Source organism: Furipterus horrens, unplaced genomic scaffold, assembly GCF_987537825.1.
Source record: "Furipterus horrens unplaced genomic scaffold, mFurHor1.1.pri manual_scaffold_15, whole genome shotgun sequence".
Lineage (NCBI taxonomy): Eukaryota > Metazoa > Chordata > Mammalia > Chiroptera > Furipteridae > Furipterus > Furipterus horrens.
Window position 1 is genome coordinate 25,673,169 of NW_028327185.1, and position 15,551 is coordinate 25,688,719.

Genomic DNA, 15,551 nt, shown 5'->3' on the forward strand with positions numbered 1-15,551 from the left:
TTGGGTTGTGAAGCAAGCATTTTTAATTTGAATAAATTTTTATGCATCACTATTTTTTTTTAGCTTAATGTATTTTAATAGCAAACTTACAGGAACAGCACAGAAGACAGACAACATTAAAAATATGTACTTGCATGTAGGACAACTCAGTTAGAAAAGTATAGCGAATGGATGGAATCTACTGTATGATAAAAATGCTACAAACACCATTTAGTTGCCATCAATAAGAAATTTACTTGTTTTAAAAAAATCCAAATGCTGGCATTGTCCAGAAAAATTTAACAGGTTTATTTATATTGTTATAAAGCTGAACTGCTGAAACTTCTTCACTGAAACATCTTGACTTGCATTAATGCTTTATGTCCCCGCATTTATATTAAAAAAATTCACACACAAATGAAAATGGAAAAACTGCCAATACCTGATTTCTGTCCCCTATTTTCCACTTGCAATCATATACTTAGGTGCCTTATGACCCCATGGAAAAAAATATCTAATGTTTAGAAATACCAATAACAGGAAGAAAAGAATTTTTTTTTTTTTTAAAGAATGAAATGTTTCCCATCATAGTGGACTCTTAAGCACATTCTCCACGTATGCGGCGTGCTAGCTGGATGTCTTTTGGCATAATTGTTACACGTTTGGCATGGCCGGCACACAGGTCGGTGTCTTCAAAAAGGCCAACCAGATAGGCTTCACTTGCCTCCTGCAAAGCACCAATAGCTGCACCCTGGAAGCGCAGATCTGTTTTGAAGTCCTGAGCAATTTCTCGCACCAGACACTGGAAGGGAAGTTTGCGAATCAGAAGTTCAGTGGACTTCTGATAACGTCTAATTTCACGGAGTGCCACAGTACCAGGCCTGTAACGATGAGGTTTCTTCACCCCTCCAGTAGAGGGCGCACTCTTGCGAGCGGCTTTGGTAACCAGTTGCTTCCTCGGGGCTTTACCACCAGTGGATTTGCGGGCAGTCTGCTTTGTACGAGCCGTGGTAGAGAGACCTCTTTAGTTACCCCCCTTTTCCTTCGGCTGGAGCTCTGTGAGCTGAGGGAGGCGCTGGCGTTAGAGAGCGACGGCGGCTGCGAACACAATCCCGCATCACTATTTTTAATGTGTCTCTTATTTCAAAACACTCCACAGAAAATCACCAACCTCCATTGTCCATGTTCATTTGCTACAGCAGCCAGAGGGACTAGAACAATCTCTGGTTCCAGGAGGTGAGGGCTTTGTGCCATTTACTCACAAATCTCAGAATGACTGCTGTGTTAGATTAGGATGTACATTATTTTGAGTCATATCATATGTGTGATTTTCATGAAGAGATTGTTACTAAAAACATGGATGACTCCTCCACTGAGGAACCAGAAGGAAGTACAGGGCATGAGACAGATTCTGTTTATATTTGTCTTTTCATTCCATTAATGCAGTCTTTGGTGGGACAAATGTGGTTAATTTTAGGCAAGTCTAATTTATAAATATTTTCCTTAGTGGGTTCAGTTTGGGATGTTAATACAACTTCCCAGGAATTGGTCAGCCTCCATTAACCATGTTGATTGGTTACCACAGCCATAGGGACTGGAACAGGGTCTGGTACCAGGAGTGGGTGCTGCTGGAAAATTACCCACAAATCTGCCTTCACCAATGTTCTCCTCGCAGTGCCCAGTGCGGTCAGTACACTTTCCATGGTGGCAGCAGCCGTCTTCAGTACTCGGGGCTCCGCCTCACAGATAAACATCTTCAGGGCATGTGAGGGTCTGCCCGAGGCAGTGCCCAGAGGATCATGTATGTTTGGGATTGGCCTGCAGAGCGTCCCCGGGGGTGAGTAGGTGCAGTTTGTGCAACACCTGCCTGAGTGACAAGTGCTTCCAGGTGCAAAGCTGCAGGCACCCCAGCAGCGTGGGTTGTCATCACTGCTGGAAGGACCCGCAGTCACACCGCTCTCTGTCGTCCACCAGAGTTTCCACATCGAGCACTTGTCAGGCTTTTATCTGAATATTCGAGTCCACGCTGGTAGGTGCCGTGTTTCCCACCATAATTAACTGTATTTTCTGTGTGCACCACGGAGCAGTTACTGAAGGCATCTGTCAGCACAGGTACCAGGACATGATGCAGGTGGCCCTGCTCTGGCCAACGCATCTCCTCATCATAATACAGAGCAAAACTTCTCCTGATTAATTGTCTGGCTGTAATTAATAACAACAAATAATGTCTTGACAGATCACCCAGTATGACAAGAATAGTATTTTTGCATAGACCATGTAGAATTGAATTAAAACTAAGCTCATGAGGCCCATTTCTAATCACGATTAAGGCCGAATGTGGCTGAAGAGCAGAGTAAATGTTAGTTACATTATTGTCATAAAACAGACTCCCCGGCACCGCACGGTTGTCCATGCTGGTTGGATCTCTCACATTATAAATGATTATGACACTGATGTTGTACCTTAAGGCAAGAATTTGGAATATGGTGTCAATTAAACTACCTGGATTTACCAGGAATTTGGCACATTTTGACAAACTGTTGTTTAGAGTATAAACTGAACTGGAACTCACAAGACAGCGTTTTCAGTTTTCTCTGTGGGACACATAGAGCATACTACTGCACCTGGAGGCTGCACTGACTTTCGCTTGAGAGAACAGGGGGTGCGTCTCCTCTTTGTACCCCAGCAAATGTGTGGAAACTGTTGTGTGAGTGTCTGCCACTCTCTGAGAAACTGTGTGTTCAAACCTTCAGGAATCCTTGAGGGGTTTGATTTCATAGGCAAGACCATCCCACTGCACAGCGCCTTTCGGGCTTCCACAGCACCTGTCCGTGATGACCATGGAGAGAGGAACCTCCCCACGTACCTGGGGGAGTAACAGTAGAAAGTGGCAAAAGCGTCACCCCCTGCAAGGAACCCTGGTCATCCTGCATCATCACCAGCTGTTGGGACCAACAGTGGTTGTTGCCCTGCACGTGGACAAGGCCCCTGGCCCCCAAATGCAAGCTTCACGAGAGCCAGCCTGGTGTCTGAGTGCCTTTACAATGGCAGAGATCAGTTTTGGAACCGCCACCTCGGAGGAGATGTAGCACCATGAGTAATTTGGAGCCTAAAACATCCATAATGTCTTTAGCCAGAAAGACAATCACTTCCCTAAGGTCAGCTGTGCCCAGAATGGCTCTGCATTAAAATGGGAATAATTGACACTGGGGCGAGCCACCTGATGAATGCAAGGGGCTTCTACACATGTTCTTAATCAGGGAGCCTCTCTTCCTTCATTGCTGACCCTCAAGAACATGGGGTTCTGTCAGTTCCTGTTGTCATGTAGCTACTGGTTCATGAACATCTCCCAAATGACCATCACGATACTGCTTGTGTGACAAGTGGCATTTTCACATGGATGAGCAGGCTCTTGTGTGGAAGGCCACCTCATGGTGATGGAATAGACAGAGAGAGGTTGAGAAGAACTATATGCACAACCAATGGACATGGACTAAAAGTGGGGGACAAGAGGAGGGAGGGAGGCCACCGGGTGGAGGGGAGCAGAGGGAAGGGAAATTGGGACAAATGTAACATTATAATCAATAAAACACATTTAAAAGAAAAAAAGAAAAAAGAAGAAACTTCCAGGTGACAGGATCCAGCAGAGGGGCTTCCTAATACCCCTGGGGCCCTGAGGTGAAAGGATGTGGGGCGCTCACACAAGGCAGTGATGGGCTCAATGTCCACATGTTCCTCTTGCAACAACAGAGGAGCCAAGTGCCAGCAACCTGTTCAGTCTGCCAGCCTCAGAGACCGCAGCTGGCCATGGGACTGATGCCCTTGGGAACAGCTTACCCACCACACAGCTCATGATGGGCAGGGAAAACCATATCCTGTGGCCCACAGAGGCTGTGAGTGGGTCACAACAGGAAGAGGTGCTTGCTCCGTCCTGCACATCACAGACCCTATGAAAGGATTTAGATGCAGACATGGCACCACCATGTACCGCTGACTTACATTTCCTCCTGTGGAGGGACACACTGTTCTTTCCATAGCATATAACGATGAGCAAAAAGGCACCCCATGCGATGGGCTTACTGGGTTCCATACCCTGTTCATAGTCCTGGTTGGAAGGGGATTGAAATGAGCTATTGAAAGGTGTTGCGTGCACACAGGGAGACAAATGTGTGAGGGCTGGTGTACAGGAGTCAGGAGCGTGTGCTCACATTCATCACGAGGGGTCTATGGATGTTTCCTATGCACAGACTCTGCAACCTTCCTGGGGGTTCAGGAAGGAGACATGGAGGACCATGCAAATGGAACCCTCACATCATCGCACCTCCTCTGTTTCTACAGGATGCTGTGCGCCTGATCCTGCAGGAGTTAGAGGCAAATCCCCCTAAGCAAGCAAAGCTCAATGAACTATGTATTTCAACCTTAATTTCAGAACTCCTGTGAGCCGGGTGGTGTGGATGGTGCCTTCACCCTACCTGGCATAGTCGAAGGAATATGAAGAGTCCAGAGCAAGATTACCTAACAATATTTTGGTTTAGAAATAAGAATAAAATTAAATCTTTTGGAGCTTCTAATACAAATAGAGAGGCTATAAATATTTGCTTGTTGTTTTGTATGAACATACAAGTTGCTCTTCTGGATCAAACACTCTTAGTGGGACCTGAAGGTCACATTATAAGTATAATTTCATAAGAAACTTTAACGAGATTTGTTAAGAAAGGGAAAAATAACAGAGATTTGGTAAAATAGAGGGCTGTAATTGCTGGTGATATGTCACCTGCAAACAGATATTGTTACTTGCTTATTGTCAGCAGTGATAATCTGAAAAATTAGATTCACAGAGAGAAGGAAGAAGTCTCCTTGGATGCAGCTGAGAGCTGGGAGAGAAAACCCTGTTTCCAAGAGGAAGCTCATTTCTTCCCCACCCTACTGTGCCCCTGGGGTTGTGCTCTGTGGTTTGTGAGATCTGAGCTCCCCCTGGTGTCCTGAGCACCCCCTGCAGCCCAGCCGTCCTTTCTCCTGCAGGGAGGTTTGTGTCTGGGCTCCCACTGACTCCCCCTCACTGTGTCTCGCACAGAAATACGCGGTGGTGCCCTCATCCCTCAGGTTGCTCAGTGTTAAATAAACGTGACTCTTGGAGGTGTCCCTGGCGATGCTGAGTCGGGATTTCAGCGCTGGGTTGTAGTCTGTGCTTCCGTCACTCCATCTAGCACCGACCCACTCCAGCCCCTTCCCTGGAGCCTGGCGGGCCCAGTGCACACCATAGCTCGTTAAAGAGAATCCAGAGACAGCGCAGGTGAGGGAGAGGGTCTGCGAGGGCTTCACCAGTCCTGGGCCCGACTCCTGCAGCTGCACCTGGGACAGGACACCTGGGGACAAGGAGCATCAGTCCCTGTCAGTCACGTGCTATCACCACCATCCCGTAGACCCGTGTCTGACATCTGAGACACTCACCCTGGGGGGCTGTCACCAGCACAGGAGGAGACCCAGCAGTCCCATCTTCTTCTAGAGCACAGCTCTGCCTTCCCCAGAGACCTCAGCCCCCTGTGAGGAGAGAGCTGTGAGTCCTCACAGCCCACAGGAGGGTTTACCCTGGAGCAGAAGAGAAATTTGCAGGTGGGGCAGCCTTTCCCCTGTAAGTGGAGAAGGACTGAGGTCAGGCACCCTGGTAATTGTGGGACCTCTCTGAGGATATCTTTTCTCTTGTGCTCACTCAACATGTGCATCATGGATAGAGGATCCCCTGATTTATGAGACACATTGGAATTAGATAAAAGGACTGCCTCATTTTTCTGAACAGTAGAAGAAATGTTGGACCAGATGAGTTTCTTACACTTTTGAACTCTCATGCTTCTTTCAAGCAGATTCTAAAACATTACCATTTATTCAGATAGTTTCTGGCCCAACAATTACCAAATTAATTTAATATGCATCTAATGCCCACTTTGATGTAAAAACTTAAAAATTAAACAAGCCATTTTCAGTATTATATTTTCTAACTTTACAACATTACTTTTAGCTGAGTAACTTCACCCCAAGCTCAGGCAAGAGGGACTCATAATTTTGGGGGAAAGATTTTAAATCTATAGCTCCCTCTGCAAAATCTTCCTTTATGCACACCCATTGCATATTCAGAGACACTAAACTAATTGCAGGAGAAATAATCACCTTTCTACCTAAAGAAAAATATTAGAAATAACAATAATGGTTATGCATGTGTACAATATATAATTTTTCATATTGTGAAATGATATGAAAGCTGTTTAAGTGACCTGTCTTCTCAGTCGAGTGTTGTCAGTGATGTTGGGATTCAGAGGGAGGGAAATGAGGAGAATCCCTAGTGAAGATTTGCCCAGAAGAAAGGGAACTTCAGACCTAACAGGAAACCCTCACTCCCTGGGCCCTATTTCTGGGGATGGTCACTGTGGTCAGAGGGTGCTGGGCTCTCCCAGACAACATATAACATTCTTAATGACAATAAACACTTCCTTCCATCAGACATGTGAGTTACACCTATATTCTTTATGTCCAGGCTTATCTTTTAATTTCTATAATAAGATGTTCGGTGCGAGAAAAGTTTTTCTTTTAACAAATTCCCATTAATTACACTTTTCAAAATGGGTCCTGTTTTTCATGCTTTATTTAAAATATTTACAGAATATGGACCCCGATTTGTCCATGGAATAAGAAATGTTATGCGGACAGGGTGGTCATTAAAACTGGTAGAGCAATGGTAGTTGGAATCCTTAATATTATTAAAAACTGGATCCCTGTGTCAGTGTTACCAGTAGACCAACATTCCAAGGCATGGATGGATCCAAGTCCAGGATGGATTCACTTGATTGGACTTTACATTGTGAATCTCCCTACAGTACGCAGCAGAGCAAACTAGACTCTCCCCTGAGAAACTATATCATGTGATGGTCAGGCAGACTTGGGAGGAATACCCCAGGACCAGATGTAGACACTAAGCAGAAATGACAGCGTTCTTTGTGAGGATGAACGTGGCCAGGCAGGGCCGAGGCTACAGAGAGACTGAGAGACATAAAGAGATGGACTGGAACTGACACCTGGGAGTGCTAGCTGTGTGCATAGACCTGTGCGCATAGCCCTGTGTGCATAGAATTGACACTGGAACGAGGGAGAGAGACATACCTGGCAAGTGTGAAGACCTGGCAGGGACTGCACTTGCAGTGTGTGCGGGAGAAGGAATGGAGGGGTACCCCTGGATGGGCACCACTGGATGGGCAGTTGGGTTTTCAACCTTGTTCTCTGGTGCAATGGCTCATATTTCCACCACTCAGGGGATGTCCCAAACAGGGTGGCAGAGGTGATGATTATGTGTCCTAGTGGTCACTCTGAGCCATGCATGCTTCACCATCCTTGGACTTAACCAGCTTCCTGTCTGTCCACACAAGACTTGGAGTGGGAACAGCTCAAGTTAAAGTCAGGAGTTTACTCTCTGAAGAGGAGAGGAGCACGAGCACAGGGACAAAGATGCCACTTTGCACCATTTACAGTGTCCTCATTAATCACACACAGGGGAGCATCTCTGCGTGATTTGATATTTGTAACTTTTGTGGTCTAAACTTAAGTGGAGAAACAAGTCAAATGACAGTCTTAGAGATTTTGAGTGAGTAGAAATAATATGAATTTAAAGTGTGTTGAACTTGACTCTGACTGAAATTTGGAGATAAACTGATATCCATGGGTCTCTGTTGTACTGTTAAATGGGGGTGAGTTCAGGCTCCCTGATCCTTCCTGCTCTCGTCCCCCGCCATCACTCCTGTGATGTGGCTCCTATCACCCCCGAGGGCTTGTTACACATTACATTGATCCATGACTCGACTTTCATGCGGTCCTGGGCCCCCTCCATTCCGTGCCTTTGTGATTGGAGAGGATGTCATGTGGTGAAACCTTAAAGTGGGACCACAGGAGGTTCCACTCTATCACACACCTTGAAACTCACCAATTTTTCTGTACACATAGCCTCTATTGGACCATCAGCCTTCTGATGTTTATGACTCAGTAAGAGGCATGGGGGAAACAGCATTTCCCAGGTCAATAGCCTTGCACCAGGCACCAGAGTTATGTTAGTTTGCTCAGCACTGAAGTCACATCTGCTAGGACAGCTGTATTTGCTGCTACAACTGGGTTAAGTTTAGAAAAATTCACCATCATTCTCCAACATCCATTTCCCACACACAAGCCACGCAGTTGACTGGTGCGGATGGGGTAGGATCCACCTGGGTTTTTGAAGACATTAACTTTTGCTGGAGTTTCTGAGTTCCTTATTTTGGTTTCCTGAATGGAGGCAGTTTTTGTGGATTTTGCATGATCTTCTTCTTCAGAATATCGGTACTCTGCAGGACAGAGAAACCGTGTGAGAGATCCTAGGTTTGTGTGTTTCCTATGAAGATCAATTATGCCAGCATAACAGGGGACATAACCACAGGATGGGGTCAAGGACCCTCTGTGTCCCCGTGAGAAGGATGTGGGATGGAACTCCACCAAGCATCTGATCTTCATAAGCCCCTGTTGTGACGGATGGACCTCAGTGACATTTGATGTCTTCTGAAATCAGTGGCAGCTCAGAGACTATAACTAGCACTCTTTGCAAGTATGATTACTTCCTGTTCCTCAGTACAGTCAACCTGGAATGGTCACAGTTCTCTGAGGAAGTCTTCGGAAGATTAATATTACACTCTTTTTGTAGTGCGGTGTCATCTTTCTCCCAGGCACCTGACCGTCTCTTGACTTCAGTGTGCCTGAGTCTGTAAATTAACTCAAAGTTGGAAATAGTTGAAGGACCTTGAAACTCCAATGACTATTCAAGTTACAATCTGTTAACTTGACATAGAACCCTTCCATGTTGATTTCCCAAGTAAGAATTTAGTAGACTCTACAGACATTAAGTTTCCAGAGACATCATGACCAAAGAGCCAATGTTTGGGTCTCTGTAAACCAGGCTGTGCTGACTGCTGCTTTGAGCCTCTAGTCAAAGTAAACACACCCAACTTGTCTTAGCTTTTAAGACCTGTCATTAGACAGGTTTCACAGCAGTGACAGTTCAATACAGATGAGAATCTTAGCATCAAAACCTTGGAATATAACATCATTCTTAAATGAAATGATATAGGATTCCTTGGAGATAAGGCAATTTTAGGGCAGAGGAAGGAAATATACATGATTATCCAGGAGCATCTCACATCAAGAAAAAGTGAGGAAGAGACAAAGCAAGCTCAGGGCATTTCATCAGGACCCTGGAGCCTATAGGATAGAGCTTAAAACTGACAAAAAATGTCATAAATTCCAACTATAAAAAAAAATAATACAACATTGGATTTAAACCAAACATAAAATAAATGTGTGAGTACATATTAATATCAATAAAAATATTTTGACTTCCAGTCAAGATGGCAGCATAGGTAAACAGAGCTCACATCCATACACAACCACATCAGGATCACAACTAAAGTACAGAACAACCATTATTCATAACCACCAAAAACTGAGCTGAATAGAAGTCCTACAATTACAGAATTAAAGAGGAAACCACATCAACACTGGTAGAAGGGGCAGATATGTGAAACATCTGTTCCCACGCATGGCAAATAAAAATTGGGAGGGATATCTCAGGAGTGAGGGGTCCCAGCTGAACACCAGGGCCTAAAACTAGTGTGGATTAAGGCTGTGAAAGACACAAACTTCTGGAGTCCCAGGCAATTTTTCTTAATGAACAGTGCATGGACTTAATTGGACTCACTCCCTCTGAGCTACAGCACCAGGGCAGTAGCTTGAAAGGCAATAGAGGTATACAGGGAGGGACTGAATTTTCTGGCATTGGGTGAGATCTTAGGGGGGCAACTTACTCCCAGACAGGAGTGCTGGCATCTCTATTGTTCTTTTGCTGAGCCATCCCCCGCACAGAGCCAAAAGTTGTGTGCCATCAACCTGGCTCACAGTGTTTGTCCCACTCCGGTGATTCCCTGAGACACTGACCCACCCAACTTTCCATCCCACCCAAGTTGTTTCCAGTGACTTTTTCATAGGAATGGCTTAGCTCATGCTTCACGCTTTCCTAAATTCTCTCCAGCAGGAAGCATTTGGCCTCAGTGATACCCTTACCACTCAATAAGTGGTTCCAGGCTCAGCACTGGCAGCAGGTGACCATAGTTCATATCTTGGCCTCATTTGGGCACCTCCAAGCTCAGCAGAAGCAGCAGCCATCTACAGATCACTTTGTATCTTATGCTGGGTGGACAGAGCACAGGTGGTGGCTGACCTTGGCCTGCACCTTTAAGAGGCCCCAGAGCCTGTGCACCAGTGGACAAGCTACAGACCATATCAGAGCACCACCACTCAACCACCTCCACAAGGAACACACGCAAGGGGTGGACTTAGTGAGCACCAGAGCCCTGCTGAAATAAGTCCTGCTCAGTGGAGTGGGACTCTGCTCAGCTGATGCTCTGTGGTATCAGAGATTGGTGCACAGTGGTCACAGCCAGTCCTTGCAGCTGATTGGCCTGGATAGATTCCTCCCATTTACCTGCCAACAACAATCAAGGATCAACTACAATACGATTGTTTATACAGCCCACATGGGTGATCACCTTAAGTACCCAGGTTTGGGGATAGGGGAGAATGTACCCCTGGATCCTACAGGGCATTTACTGCATCATGCCACTCTATCAAGCCAGGCAGATGTAGCAGCTCTACCTAATACATAGAAACAAACACTGGGGGGCTGCCAAAATGAGAAGACCAAATAACATGGTCCAAATGAAAGAACAGAAGAACCAAACTCCAGAAAAGGAACTAAATAAAATGAAGACAAGCAATAAACTAGAAGCAGAGTTCAAAACACTAACTTTTGGGATACTCAATGAACTGGGAGGAAGAGTAGATGAACTCAGAGATAACTTCAACAACATAAAAAAGGACGTGGAAATCATATAAAAGAACCAGTCAGAAATGAAGAATACACTAACTGAACAATTTATAGTGAATCAAGAGTAGTGCAGATGAAGCCAAGAATGAAATCAGCAACTTGGAATATAAGAAAGAAAAAACACCTAACCAGAACAGCAAGAAAAAAAACAATCTAGAAGATGAATATATTGTATAGAGCCTCTTGGACAACTTCAAGCATACCAGCATTTACATCATGGGGGTGCTGGAAGGAGAAGAGAAAGGGCAATAAATTGAAAAACTATTGGAAAAAATAATAACAAAAAATTTACTTGATGAAGAAAATAGACTTAGAGCCCAGAATCACAAAAGTCCCAAACAAGATGAACCCAAAGAGGCCCACACCAAGACAGATCATAATAAAAAATCCAAAGATTAAAGACAGAATCTTAAGAGCAGAAAGAGAAAATCAGTTAGTTATCTAAAAGGGAACTCCCATGAGGCTATTAGCTGATTTCTCAAAAGAAACTTTGCAGACTAGAAGGAATTGGCAAGAAATATTCAGTGATGATAAACAAAGGCATGCAACCAAGATTACTCTATCCATCAAAATTATCATTTGAATTTGAAGCACAGATAAAAATCTTTCAAGACAAGAAAAAGCTAAAGGAGTTCATCACCATAATTTAAATTAAATGTTAAAGAGTATTCTTTAATAAGAACAAAAATATGAACAATAAAATGAAAATAAATACATTTCTATCAATAATTGAATTAAAAAACAATAAAAAAACACACTGTGCAGAAACACAATCATAGATACAGAGAACATTTTTATGGTTGTCAGTAGTGAGAGGGATTTGGGGGATGGGCAAAAAAGCTGAAGGGATCCAGAAGTGCAAATTTGTTGTTACAGAATAGTCACAGGGATGTAAAGTACTGCATAATGAATATAGTAGCCAAAGAACATATATGCACGGCCTATGGACATGGAGAATGGTGTGGGCATTGCCTGAAGGAGTGAAGGGAAGTCTCTGTGGAGGAGGTAAAGGGAATAGACTGGAATAATTGTAATAGCATAAACAATAAAATATAATTTAAATTAAAAACCAAGCATTTAACATAAAATAAATAAATAAAAGATAGTAATCAACAAGAAAATGAAAATATTTTGTTAGGCTTTTAAATTTTTCACTTGAGGATATGTTTATTAATCTTATGGAGAAAGGAAAGCAGATGGAGAGAGAGAGAATGAGAGAGGGAGAGAGAGAGAGAGAAACGTTGATGTGAGAGAGAAACACCAAGTAGTTGCTTACTGCACATGCGTGTACAGGGATCAAACCCACAACCTGGGTGTATGCCATGACTAAGAACTGAACCTGCAACCTTCTCAGTGTATGTGATGATGCTCGAGCTAATGGAGCCAAATGGGCCAGTATTTTTGCTATGATTTTCAATTTTTTTTTAATTTCCTTCTTTTTGTTTTGACATCAATAAACTATTGAATACATGAATCAAATTAGGTAAAAAGACATCTTTTTCTAAGGAATAATTCCCAATAAATAACTTAGCATGGTGTGAAAGCAGAAGATAATTTCCTCCCACCTTTCCAAATTCTTCTAGCTGCTCTAATAATCAAATTAACATGAGAGACAGGTTAACAACAGAAAACGTTCAAATCTATTATGTATGTACATGCAGGATGGTGTGATATGAGAATATGCAACCCCAGGATGGGGCAGTTGAAACTTCTTTGCCATCTGGAGCTCAGGAGAGGTGGTAGGGTTGTGGATTGGGGCATGAAAAGGCAGGACACTATTCACATAGAGATTTGCAAAAGCAGTTGCTTGGTATGCAAATATTTGTTGGGCCATCTTTAACAAATGGACACAGAGTGGACTTTTTAGACCTGGACATTGCTCATTTCCACTCTGTCTACTCACTCTAGTTCATATTAAACTATAGTTGTCTATGATGATAGGTCTTTCCTGGAGCAGATCCTCAATCGAAACTGTTTTAGTGAATAAGGAAAAAGTTCAGTGTTTTTGTTGAGTCTTTTGTTTCTTAAAAATAAGCAACTTAGCCCTGGCATGGGGATCCTATCACATGATTAGAGGATTGTCTCATACTAAAAGGTGCCACGTGTTTGATCCCTGGTCAGGGCACGTATGAGGATTTCAAAAATAACCTACTTAAAATAATACTCTAAAAGGCATATTTGGGGGTAGCAAACTCTGCTCCCCTGCAGTGCACTACCTTGAAAAGTATGCTGATTGAAAGAAGCAGAGACCAAAGCCATGTCTATATCACTCGACTTACAGAAAACATCCTGAAAAGCCAATCCATAGACACAGAAGGGGGATGAGTGGGTTGCAGAGGAATGGGAGGTGACAGACTGAATGACATGAAATTTTATTTGAGGTGAAGAAAAACTTTTGCAACTACACAGTGGTGATAGTAACAGAGTTGTGATACTACATTAAGGGATACTGAATTGTATGTTTAAATGCTTAAAATAGTGAATTTCATGTTGTGTAACTTCAAAAATATATAGAAATAATTGATTTGATATCTGTTCTACATTATAACCTGTAAGGTAAATGCAACCAGGGAGTTGGAAATGAAGAAAAGAAATAAAAAATAAAATAAAAACAAAACGACAACAACCACAAAACACCTAAAATGTCTTCTGTACTTACTGACTCCCCCTCACTGTCTCTCGTCTCTCACAGTAACACACGGCCGTGTCCTTGGATTTCACGTTGCTCATTTCAAGAGAGACCGTGTTGGTAGGGTCGTCCTGGAGATGGTGAGTCTCTCCTGACTGAGGGAGCATAACACTGTGTGCTTCCTGTTGGTGGCCTCACTAGAGCCACCCCCTCCAGCCATGTCCCTGGGGCCTGGCGGACCCAGGGCATTGCATAGTCAGTGAAGGTGAATGCAGAGGCTTTGCAGGAGAGGCTCAGAGACCCTCCGGGCTGCACCAAGCCTCCCGCAGACTCCGCCAGCTGAACTTGGCCCAGGACACCCGCAGAGAAGCGAAATGAGAACAGCCCCTGAGGAGCATTCCCCGAGGAGCCCGATGCACAGGACACACCTTTGACAGCGATGAGAAGGGAAGCCCAGATGAGGGCAGATCCCATGCTGTGGACCCTTGAGGACAGGCTCACATGGGAGGGCTCCTCAGAGGGTTCTGCAGGGACAGGAGGCGAGCTGGTTTTCATGAGCTGTGGGGGGCGTATTTGCATGCCTTTTCCCTGTGGTCTGTCTGCGCTACCCAGTAGGGATCCCCTGCCCCGTCTTGGGTGGGGAGAAGGGGAAGGGCAGGGAAGGTGGACAAAGATGCCTGTGTCTGGACTCAGGGGCACTCTGCTGGTCTGAATAGCCTGGTAGTTTGTCTATGAATACTGATAGACACCCTGCACCAGGGTGGGACGTGGGATATTTAAGGCTCTCCAGGGCGGGCTGCAAATAAAACCACTCAGGAGACGTCCTGAAACAGGACGTGGGTGGCGACAGTGCCCCTAGCGGTGGATCCGAGCCGCACAGGCTGATGACCCAGGTCTGGACCGCCTTCGCGAGAAGGCACAGTCCGCCACGCGGCAGCCATGCCCAGCATCCTTGAAGTGGTGGGAGCCCCGATCCCGTCCCCTACTTGCCCACAGGTGAGTCTCTGCAAGACCACCACGGGCCTGAGGACCCCCACCTTGAGGGACAGCCTAAGGGACATAAACCCTCCTCAGTGCCAGGTCCTCACCTCGCAGTTAGGCCGCACCTGTCACTTGGTCTGCTGTCTACACGCACACATTCTGGTGTCCGTCAGGTGACACTCTAGGGACATTTTAACTTGTAGATGGGGGCCCCTTCATGACTGTTGTCAGTAGAGCTGCAGAGGGAATGCTGAACACAGGGGCAAACTCACCATCTACAGGTGGAATTTCCCTGCCCAGGAACCAGGCCCCCTTATACACCCCTGGGAGCTGCCTTCTGAGACCCAGGATCACTGACCTACGAGACTGTCCCTGAGGTCACACGACTAACCAGCAGTGGAGAGGACGACGCAGCTCTGTCCTCACTCTAGGACACGGAAGATGTGGCCTCACTCTCTGGGCTTCTGTCTGAAGAGTAGGTGTGGGATTGCAGTGGCAACTTGATGGGTAAACTCCACAATAGGCTGCCAGCTCTGTGACATATTTCCATCCTTAATATTAATATTATTACCCACCTTGGAGGCAGAAAGATCCTCTGTGAGGCCTCACCGGCTCCAGCCTGATATGTCACACCTGGCACAGGTCACCCGCCATTACCCCATGTCCTCACCACTGCGGTGAGTGATTTAGATCCATTTGTTTTATATACAAAAGGCCCTTTGCTCTACTTCTTTGCATGAACAAGGCTTTGAATGCAAAATAATTCAGCATGGGTGTTCCATAATATTTGTTGGATGAATTAAGTGATAAACTTTACCTACCTGGAAGTAAGTTATTGAAGAGTCACCAGAAGTTGGAGGATGCATCTCAAGAAGAAGAAAAACCTCAGCACTTAGTTTAGAACGTGAAAATGTGAGCTGACCTGTGACAGGCCAGCATAGGGGAAGAGACAGACCCTGGTGTCCAAGACCAGGTGAATCCCACATTTATCAGGTGGTCTCTGGCACCTTGGTT

General features: G+C 44.9%; 1 protein-coding gene across 1 annotated transcript; it reads right to left on the reverse strand.

Moving 5' to 3' along the window:
* Nucleotides 1-511: 511 nt before the first annotated feature.
* LOC149992546 (histone H3.3A-like) lies at nt 512-15,191 on the reverse strand. Its single transcript, XM_090263296.1, has 5 exons — nt 15,185-15,191; nt 13,985-14,080; nt 5,194-5,345; nt 2,805-2,845; nt 512-1,001 (listed from the first exon to the last, which is right to left on the reverse strand). Exons 1-5 carry the CDS (start codon nt 15,189-15,191, stop codon nt 578-580), a joined length of 720 nt encoding a protein of 239 aa, XP_090119422.1. The 3' UTR covers nt 512-577.
* Nucleotides 15,192-15,551: the final 360 nt, after the last annotated feature.

Bases quoted from the DNA above. Each gene is read 5' to 3' on its own strand.
- LOC149992546 (XM_090263296.1), bottom strand. The intron at 5,346-13,984 runs GTGTGTCCTGTG...CCTTGTCCCCAG, and splicing joins CCTTCTCATCGCTGTCAAAG to GTGTCCTGTCCCAGGTGCAG. The intron at 1,002-2,804 runs GTGCTGTGGAAG...GGGTAACTAAAG, and splicing joins TCCATGGTCATCACGGACAG to AGGTCTCTCTACCACGGCTC.